Consider the following 10,074-nt stretch of genomic DNA (forward strand, 5'->3'; position numbering starts at 1 on the left):
GATAGAGAGGAGCTGAGACCTCTTATGAGCGAAGACGCTCTGGGAAGAAGCCAATGAAACACTAGTCTCCAGTGGTCGATGCCCACTGTTGAAGCTCGCGGCAGGGAGAGTTGTGGCTCGCGACAGGGAGAGCTAGGGCTCGCGGCAGGAGGCAGCAGGAGGCTCGCGACAGGGAGAGCTAGGGCTCGCGGCAGTAGGTGGCAGGAGGCTCGCGGTTTCGAGAGCTCACGGTAGGGAGAGCTAGGGCTCGCGGCAGGAGGCTCGTGGCAGGGAGAGCAGGCGGCAGGGAGAGCTCGCGACAGGGAGAGCTAGGGCTCGCGGCAGGGAGAGCTAGGGCTCGCGGCAGGAGGTTTGGCTTTTTTGTTTCACGCGTCTTTTTTTTTGTTTCACGCGGCTGACGTGGACCGCACCGCACAACACCACAGGTTTTTCACCGTAGCAGATGACTTCTGTGTATATATATATATATGTGTGTGTGTGATAATGATAAAATATTGAAATAAAAATAAAAAATTATAAAAGAAAATAATTAAAAATTTTTAATTGTATTATTACGATTATCCGGATTTGGATTGTGTAATTTGGATCAGATCGAATTGAGATTTTTTAATAAAATTTTTTAGGATGGTGACCCTGTTAATCTGAAATTCCATAAATATGGTTAATAAATACCTCAAACAAGCCGATAAAGTTTGGAGACAAAGTCATACAATTCCCGTGAAATATCTGACGGCTCCGATGCAATCGTCGTCGCTAAGAGACTTTGTCAGAGACGCACGATGACATCCACTCCCGGAATTTCTCCATCGGACGGACGAAGTTCAATCGTGTTCGAATTGCTGAGTGCCAACGCATTACGATAATTACCCTTTTTACTCTCCTCTCAAATCTGTCGAATCCTTCGATCCCGAAGCCGCGAGCACGCTTTCTCCCTCGCTCCTTCCTCCCCGTCTTTTCTCGCTTTGGAGAATACAGACTTCTCGTTTACTTCATCTCCGGAACTCTCGCCTATTTCTGCAAATCGATAGCCTCTGGAAACAGAGTTGGTTTTGCTCTTCGATTTCAGGGTTTCCCTTTATTTACGTTTGCTATGTTCTGGTGAATCGAGATTGAGCTCTTTTTTTTTTTTTTTTTTATTTTTGCTATAAGATTGAGTGGGTTTTGGAGGAGGTAGTGATGCATTGGAATAGGGGAGGGAGCGGGTCGAAGGTGGAAATTGGAGCCGCAGATCGTAAGAGATTCGGCGATTCCCTCGACAATCATTTGGAAAAGTCTCCGCCGACTGCTTTGAGGGTTATGGATTTAAAGGAAAAGGATAGGTTGTCTGTACCTTCCACCTCCTCCGGGAAGCAGCCGGAGCATCCCTCCTTGTCCAATAACAAGTGCTCAGATGGTAGGGTTTCCTCACTTTTATCTTTGCTCGCTATTATTTTTTGGTTTTAAATTGCACTTTTTTTTTAGATTGTCGAACGCAGCATGTGCATTAAGAGATTACTGCTTTTTTTCCTCAAGATCTGTTTATGGTCTTTTATGTATCGGGAATGAATAACACATATACTAGTATCATCGTTTGCACCATCAAGCTACCTAAGTCTAATCTATTTAGATCAGCTGCAGGGATCTTAACTACTATGGATCTCTATAGTCTATACAATGTTATGTGACTAGTAAAATTCAGATAATTGAATCACTTTTTTACAATATCAACTAGACTTTCTTTTTCTTTTTAAATCTGTTCTTTGTTAAATGATTCAAGTCATTTGACTATGGAAGTGATTAGTTGTCTATCAGTTTCCTTTAAGTGTCTCCATATCATCTCAATCTATTTTTTCCCCCCATTTTATCAGTTATCGACACCCAATTGTTCTCAATTTTTTATTTTACCTTTCATAGTAATCTCACGCATCCATCTTAGAACTTTTCATCTATGCTATATTAAAATTTACTTATTATTTCCTGATTGCTTAATATTATGATTTTTAAATCATTCTGAGTCTTACTGTGGTTTTATTAGAATTTTTGTTTCAACCTAAGGAGCGTAAGATAATCACCCAAGACTTCAGAAGCTCTTTTCCATTTGAACAGCCCAATCTTTATTTTAATATTGTTATTTTCATCCAAATCTCCATTTTTTGTTTAATAATATATTCAATATGTAAAAAGGACTTTCATGTCCATCCGTATTAATTATTAACTCATATTTTTTTATTCAAATTAAATTTCTATGGATTTAGTTTTAGTTCTGCTTAAATCAAACCTTTCTAAAACTTATTTTTTTACAATTCAATTGAGTTGTATATGTTAACACTCATCAATTAAAATAATACTATATGTAAATTAAAGTTCATTTAGTACTATTATAAAAAATAAAGACTTAGAACTGAGCCTTGATCTAAACCCACAATTCACACTCCCATTACTACATTATAATATATGACCATATAATCCTTTCTTATTTGAAACCCACCACAATAATTTTCTATGAACTCTTATCATAAAGTTTTTTCTAAGCCAATAAAAAAATCATATGCAATCCTTTCTTGTTTTCTCCATAATTTTTTATTCATTGTCTTATAAAATAAGTATAATCCATTGTGGATCTTTAATTATTCATAGTTATGAATTCATGGTTACAAACTTCTTGCTTATTTTTTTCTTTCATTTTATTCAAAAACAAATTGAAGGAAAGAAGTGAATCATGACAACAATTTCTTATCCAATCTTCAAATTTGGATTTTGGAATGCAAACATCTCCAATCTCCAATAAAGACTGATACCTTTTTTCCCCCCAAAGGTGGTGATATACAGGTGGCTTCCATTATTTTTTCAATCTAAGTATTGTTGCGCAAGTAGGTTATTGCTATTTAAATTGACATAGTGCCTTAAAGATGATTATGGATTTGAGCTGCACTTTTCATGTTTAGTTTCTCCGGAAGTGCTTCAACAGAAAATTTTCTGCCAAATGTGCTGATACCCAAAGTCATCATCCCAAATTGATCACCTGGGACAATCTTCTCAAGGTTGTGGGTATCCCATGGAACTCTACATGTGATACCCAAGTTAGTCAAGGTGTTAAGCATCCAATAGCTTGTGAAAATTATTAGTTAATTCAGTGGAAAACTCCTTACTTTATTGTCAGTGCCTATAATGGTTTTATGATTCCATGGCATTGTAGATGCATTGATATTTCAATTAGGATTTTATTTACTGAAATGCCATACTCTTAATTCGTAGAACTTGGTCTTGATCGGCTTTGTGTTCAGAACCTTGGTTGTCAAAGTTCCTCTGCAAGTTAAGTTTAGCTGGATGGACATATAGTTCAAAAAAGGAGGTTAGCTGGTTGTTTTGGCTCTCTGTTGCTTTTGATTGTCAGATGGGATAGCGGTCTCTACCCCTTGTCATTCCATATGATTTCTTGGCAATCTTATTGCTATCTTTATCTGATAATTGTTGCCATTTCTATATTTAGTTTTACAATTATATGGATGTGCAAGGTAGATGATCTCAACTTAGAGTTCCCATGTTTCATTTGGAAACATGCATTTTAATTTTAAACCTTCCCTACTCTAAGAGTCTTTGTTCAGTTCTCATCTAGTTTATTGATTGTAACATTGCATGTAAAATTAAATGATGGCACCTGCCAATTAAATACAGTGGTGTCCCATCTAGTGTGTGAACATTCACACACATATGTTGTTTGTTTTGGATAACTCTGATTTTCTTGATTTTTTTTAGTGAATTTCCTATTTTATTGGTTTTCCACCATTCATTGGTTATAAGCCTTACTTTTTCTGTCTGCCGTAGAAGAATCAGAAACAGATAGTGAAGAATCAGATGTTAGTGGATCAGACATGGAAGATTCATCTTGGATTTCATGGTTCTGTAACCTAAGAGGGAATGAGTTCTTCTGCGAAGTTGATGATGACTATATACAAGATGATTTCAATCTATGTGAATTAAGCAATCAAGTTCCATATTATGATTATGCTCTTGATTTGATCTTGGATGTCGAGTCTTCTCATGGTAAGCTCGTTTGGAATTATGTTTATATAAATTTTCTTAGTTGAGCAGCATTCTTACCTCAATTGCCAAAAGTTTTGGATCTGCATAATGTGTTGATCTCTAGTGGCTATATTTTTTTCCCCTTTCAAGACAACTTGCAGCACATGGGCTTGATCTTGTTTTGTAATTTGAGCAAAAATTTATAATCAATTTTCTTCCATTTGCTTGGTTCATAATGCTCTTTTCAATTTCTTTAGCTTTAGTATTTTGGCACATTAAGTTCATACCACATTCAGAAAGAACTATCCATCATTTCATAGAACTTTTTCTCTTGTTTGGATTACTTGGATGCTAAAATATATTCCTAGATGCAAACTCTACATATCTAAGCAGTTATAAATGCATTCGTGCTGCTCGACTAGGTGTTTGTATCTTTTTATAGAATGCACATAGGATGGGATATATGTGCTACAAGTATACTTGGTTCCCTATCATCCCTTTACTATAACAGAAGTATCTTTATTTGGAACGCTTATTTCCTTCTCTACAAAGAGTATTATGGTTGTGTGGACAAGTTTGTATAATCACAGTGATTTCCTTATTCTAGAAGGCAAAAAGTACCTGAAGACTACATATCTATCATCTTTGTTTCTACTTTTTGGTAAATCTACAACTTTATCCTATAGGCAATAGTGATAAGTCATTGCTTGAGTGATTTTCTTAAAATTCAGTATACCATTCATTGATCAGAAAATGCTATCTGATAATAAAAAATTCTGGGAAACACCAAATGTAAGGCAAATCTGGCAATTGCAACATAAGTTGAAGTGTTTCTGGTACATCGCTGAAAGGAAATGATGTCCTGATGCATAATTCTATGAAGTCATGTTAGAATAATCATATCTACATGAACATTTTGTTTGGTTGTTGTGTATAATCACAATGATTTCCTTATTCTAGAAGGCAAAAAGTACCTGAAGACTACATATCTATCATCTTTGTTTCTACCTTTTGGTAAATCTACAACTTTATCCTATAGGCAATAGTGATTAGTCATTGCTTGAGTGATTTTCTTAAAATTCAGTATACCATTCATTGATCAGAAAATGCTATCGATAATAAAAAATTCTGGGAAACACCAAATGTAAGGCAAATCTGGCAATTGCAACATAAGTTGAAGTGTTTCTGGTACATCGCTGAAAGGAAATGATGTCCTGATGCATAATTCTATGAAGTCATGTTAGAATAATCATATCTACATGAACATTTTGTTTGGTTGTTGTGATTTTGGTCCAAACATACAAATAACATATACTTAATTTAGGAATTTTTGAGTCGATTGATATTATAATTTAGACTGTGAAGTTGGTATTAAAACGGCCTTCTTATTTCCACTATTTATTTTAGAAATAGTTTGAACTTCTCTTGCATATCTGTATAAGAATTAGACATTGATATTCTGAAAATTCTTCGCATATTATTTTTCAATATATCTTCTGGTTTATATGCTTACATGTATGTCATGACTAGTAAATATTGCACACTGTTATGATTAGTACATATTGCACACTGTCATGACTAGTACATATTGCACATTGGCTTGTATGTTTAATTGGTGTCGAACCACTTGGTCTTCTTTCACACTCCAGTATTCGGTCAATTTTGACCTACTTAACATAATCAACAAACTTCAAACCACAACTCTTCATCAATATAACCATGAGCTGATTATACCAACAAGATACTCACAAATCTTTTTTCTAAAAATAACCCTAGCTATGTCACCTCTAGCATATGCAACCGAACAGCAACATATGCACACTAATAGAGAACACACATAGAAACAACAAAATATGAAATGTATGTGATCAACTGGGTTTTATGCATTTTATTATATTGCACTTTCTACCTGAGATTGCTATAGCTCTTTAAATTACTTTTAGTTGGTCAATTGCAAGCTTTGTAGAGTAATAAACTCAGTAATTTTAATGGATTTATTGGCCGAGCAGGAGACACATTCACTGAGGAAGAAAATGAGATGGTTGAATCAGCAGCAGAAATGCTGTATGGTATGATTCATGTTCGGTACATATTAACCAGTAAAGGGATGGCAGCAATGGTAAAATTATTCTTCGAATTTCTATATATTCTTTTTACTTATTTATTTTTCATTTATGACACTTTCTAGTGACAATTTGTGTAGCTTGAAAAGTTTAAGAACTATGATTTTGGAAGATGCCCTCGAGTTTACTGCTCAGGTCAGCCTTGTCTTCCTGTTGGACAATCTGACATTCCTCGATCAAGTACTGTGAAAGTATATTGTCCCAAATGTGAAGATATATACTATCCAAGATCCAAGTATCAAGGCAGTATCCTTTTTCCCTCTTGTAAATTTCACAACAAGTAGCTTTTCTCCTAATTTTTTTATTGATATTCAACTAAATACAAGTACGTCAACTGCAAAATATAGATGGAGCTTACACCTATTTAAATCCTTGACCCTTCTAGATATTGATGGAGCTTACTTTGGAACTACGTTTCCTCACCTGTTTCTCATGACGTATGGGCACCTGAAGCCACAAAAGCCATCTCAGAAATACATACCTAGGGTGTTTGGCTATAAAATCCACAGACCCTGATGGTGAAGTCGAGCTGCCACATGCTGAGAATTCTGTTGACTGGAGGGCTTCCATTTCTGTTAGTGTTGATTTGCCCTAGATGATGATGAGCAACTGTTTATATTGGGCTTTAATATTCTTCAAAATTTTTTTATCTCTTGTAACTACTGAGCAAGTTTAACTTTACAGAATCAATTCATTTCCTAGCTTCAGTTTGCAGGGTTATTGGTTTGGCATGTTGGTTTAGCCATTTTACTTTTTGAAAGTGATTTGATATTAAATTTGTGTATCCTCCATGGCTTCTGAATGATGGTAACATCAAAGTTTCTTGCATACTAATTTCTGTTTTTCATATATTACTGATGCAGATGTTCTAGACTGCATAATGTGGATTCATTTGCCACAAAGCGATATTTCTTTGATTTTGTAGTTTTGTCTTTGTTTTGCTTCAGTTCTTTCCCCGACGGCGGATAGGAAAATATATTTAAAATTTGTACATCTGTTTTGTTTTCCTGAAGATAATTTATAGTTTCATTTCACTGTTTCATTGTCCTTTAAAATTTGTCACTTCACTGGTTACTACATTTTAATTGTGGTTAGAGAAAACTAGAGTTTGATTAGGGTGGTGAGGTAGTGCTTCTCCATTGAAAGTTATTTTGGCTATAGAAACCTTTCTGAAGTTGTTTTATAGCAATTTTTCTTTCAAAGTATACATGAAAAATTCTACTATTACAAAAAATATTTCATTCAATCAATATAACCTATTCATCTCTCATGTTGACGTGCCTTTTAGGAATCTCAACCTCATGAAGCATGACAGTACTTTGTTAAAACTCTGACTCAGGCGCGTTTCTTTGAAAAACCTATCTATGGCAGTGAATAATCCATTAATTGAAAAAAAAATTGTTTGTGAACAAATGAGCCAATAGTTGAGTTTAATAAATTAGCCAAAACCCTTCCATCGAGCCGCCATAGAACTCAGACTCCTAGTGCACCTCTTCTCCTACATTTCACTTAACTTTGTTCTTCTTTTTAACTCGTAATATACTAAATCTAAAGTTAAATCAGTTAATTAAGTGTGTTTTTTTATTATCTCAAGACACAAAAAGGCTATCAATATTTAATTTTAAAGAGAAAAGATAAACAAAAAATCCACTGAAAATATATAAACATTCATCTTAATTCTCATGATTCTTTTTTATTGTTTTATTATTTACATTTTCTAATAATTACACCTTTTTTTTTTCCTGTACGTATCTCTTCAGTATATCGTCGTAACACTTGACGTCGAAAATTCTCCTCTCTTCAATCTAAGCGATCATGCATGCTTCTTCTGCAGGCCTCATAGACCACTTCAACTTTAGTTATCACCGACCTCATACCTGAAGGTCCAGATCGACCAGATGTCTGTTAAATCAACAGCACCAACAGCTAGCTGGAATCAATGCTCATCAATAGTGATCGACACCGAAAGCTAAGCTAGGTAGTGCACCATCAGCACCCAGCCATTCTGACAATATATCTCAGTTCCTTGATCATCATAGAGAATTTCACGTGAATATTTATCGTTATTTTATCTGATTTTCTCTTTTCTGCTTGTTTTTGAAGAAATTAAATTTCACTTGAGACTCCGTGATTTAACTTCTATCATATAATTTGGGGACGAAGATATATGAAATTAAAATTGGCCAACGACAAAAATAAGAGAATCCAATCCACCAAAAGTGATCATTCACAGAGAGAGAGAGAGAGAGAGAGAGAGAGAGAGAGAGAGAGAGATTATGTTTTGAGACTGCGAGTACAATATCAAAAGGTGATCGAACTAACAACAATCTTGGAAAGTGCATTCAACTGAACTTACCGAGATCTACCAGTTTGCGCGAACGGTCGTGCCCCAGCGCCGGCGCGGTCGCGGTCGCGCGCCGCAGCTGCCGGCGCGGACGCCGTTGGACCTCCGCCGCGGCCCTCTGCAGCTCTCCGGAGAAGCCGAACTCCGACACCCGGGAGCGTCGGTTGTTGTTGGGGTGGTTCGCCGTCGCCAGCGGGCTGAAGCATATGGCGAAACCGGAGAGTCCGCCGGAGTGGCAGTGCCGGTGGTGCTCGGCCGTCGCCGACCTCGTCGGCGAGATGTTACTCTGTCGCGGCAGGGGCGGTTCGCGCCTATTCTCAGGAGACATGCCCCGGTTCGAGGTCAACGAGAACGGGCGGGAGGTATTCTTGATCTTCTCCGGGCGACCGCCGTGGAGAAGCGCCGAGATCCAAGAGCTCGACCGCCGGGGCTTCCTCTCGAGGCCTCGGCCGAAGAGGCTGGTGAGGATGGAGGGCTTAGCGGATTTTAATTTCTCGGAGGCCGCCGGGACGCGGGGGGAGGCAGAGCGGCGGAAGGAGAGGGGCGCCGGAGAAGGGGACGCGAAGGGTGAAGTCCCCCCGGCTACGGAGGCGCGGAGGACGAGGAGGCGCTCACGGAGGCAGGTGGCGCAGACGCCGATGCCGTCCTCGAAAGGATGCCGCGCGCACCTCATCTCCACCTCGTCTCGGCCATCAAAGAAGAAACTCAAGCACAGATTTTAAAGGAGACACCTTTCAACCCTCCTTCGTTACTTCTCAATTCCACGCTATGAGAGAAGAAGAAGAAGATGACGATGAGCGAAAAAGGAAAAGAATAAACTAGGAAACTTATAATTTAAGCGATTATTCAGCAAGTAATTCATACTTTGAATCGCTCTCAGAACAGGGGACGAATCGGAACGGAACATCGAAAGAAAAAGAAGACAAAAATAATAACAATAAAAAAGAGGATGAACTGAAGGTTCGCGATCTTGACGAGTTCAAATTTGGAGGAATAGGCGAGGGAGGAACATCAGCCGGTCTAGTGGCCTGGATATTACCACGACTGCGTTGGAATCGTCGACCTAATTGACTGCTTCAACTGATCAGCTCCGTTCCTTTGTTTATTTTTTTGCTCATTACGTTTTGTTTGCATGGGCAAAGATAAAAGGAAGGGACGATCGTGAGGGTTCGGTAATTCAAGATTGTTCAGTAACAAAAAAATGGTTTTCTTTTTAACTTAAAATTGCCAATAAAAATAGATTTCTTTGGTCGGAAAATATAAATAGATTTTAAATACTCATTTCTCATCCGCGGTGGCCATTTATTATTAATTTCTTTACATTATTAATTTTTTTATTCTGTCTCTCCTTTCACCCTCTATTCAAAACCTCACACTTGACTTTTAATCTCTTGATTTTTTTTTTAAATCTAAATTTCTCTCACTCTCACTCCTTCCTTAATTCATCGTCATCTTCCGTTCCATCTCGCTCTTATTGATAAGTAAAGCAAAGGCGCTGTATATTCTCGAGCTAGCTGGAAGCTCCCCAAATTGCCACTGCAAACATAGTCGATGTTACTTTACTTAACACTCCTATCCATTTTCGATCATAAACCTTTCCATTCC

At 37.4% G+C, this 10,074-nt stretch overlaps 2 protein-coding genes across 4 annotated transcripts; one reads left to right on the plus strand and one right to left on the minus strand.

Moving 5' to 3' along the window:
- The first annotated feature begins 891 nt into the window (after positions 1-891).
- LOC122037071 (putative casein kinase II subunit beta-4) lies at positions 892-6,832 on the plus strand. 3 transcript variants are annotated; one of them, XM_042596542.1, is made up of 6 exons: positions 892-1,042; positions 1,150-1,393; positions 3,805-4,023; positions 6,012-6,121; positions 6,206-6,371; positions 6,511-6,832. In XM_042596542.1, the coding sequence occupies exons 2-6, from the start codon at positions 1,177-1,179 to the stop codon at positions 6,639-6,641; spliced, it is 843 nt and encodes a 280-aa protein (XP_042452476.1). In that variant the 5' UTR covers positions 892-1,042; positions 1,150-1,176; the 3' UTR covers positions 6,642-6,832. The 3 variants fall into 3 exon arrangements, with proteins under 3 accessions (XP_042452476.1, XP_042452485.1, XP_042452491.1); XM_042596551.1 differs by having other exon boundaries at positions 6,206-6,368; XM_042596557.1 differs by having other exon boundaries at positions 3,808-4,023.
- Positions 6,833-8,291: 1,459 nt separating this feature from the next.
- On the minus strand, positions 8,292-9,582 carry LOC122010764. The gene is made up of 2 exons (XM_042567248.1): positions 9,334-9,582; positions 8,292-9,235 (listed from the first exon to the last, which is right to left on the minus strand). Exon 2 carries the CDS (start codon positions 9,140-9,142, stop codon positions 8,468-8,470), a length of 675 nt encoding a protein of 224 aa, XP_042423182.1. The 5' UTR covers positions 9,143-9,235; positions 9,334-9,582; the 3' UTR covers positions 8,292-8,467.
- Positions 9,583-10,074: the final 492 nt, after the last annotated feature.

This window comes from Zingiber officinale, chromosome 1A, assembly GCF_018446385.1.
Source record: "Zingiber officinale cultivar Zhangliang chromosome 1A, Zo_v1.1, whole genome shotgun sequence".
Taxonomy (NCBI): Eukaryota; Viridiplantae; Streptophyta; class Magnoliopsida; order Zingiberales; family Zingiberaceae; genus Zingiber; species Zingiber officinale.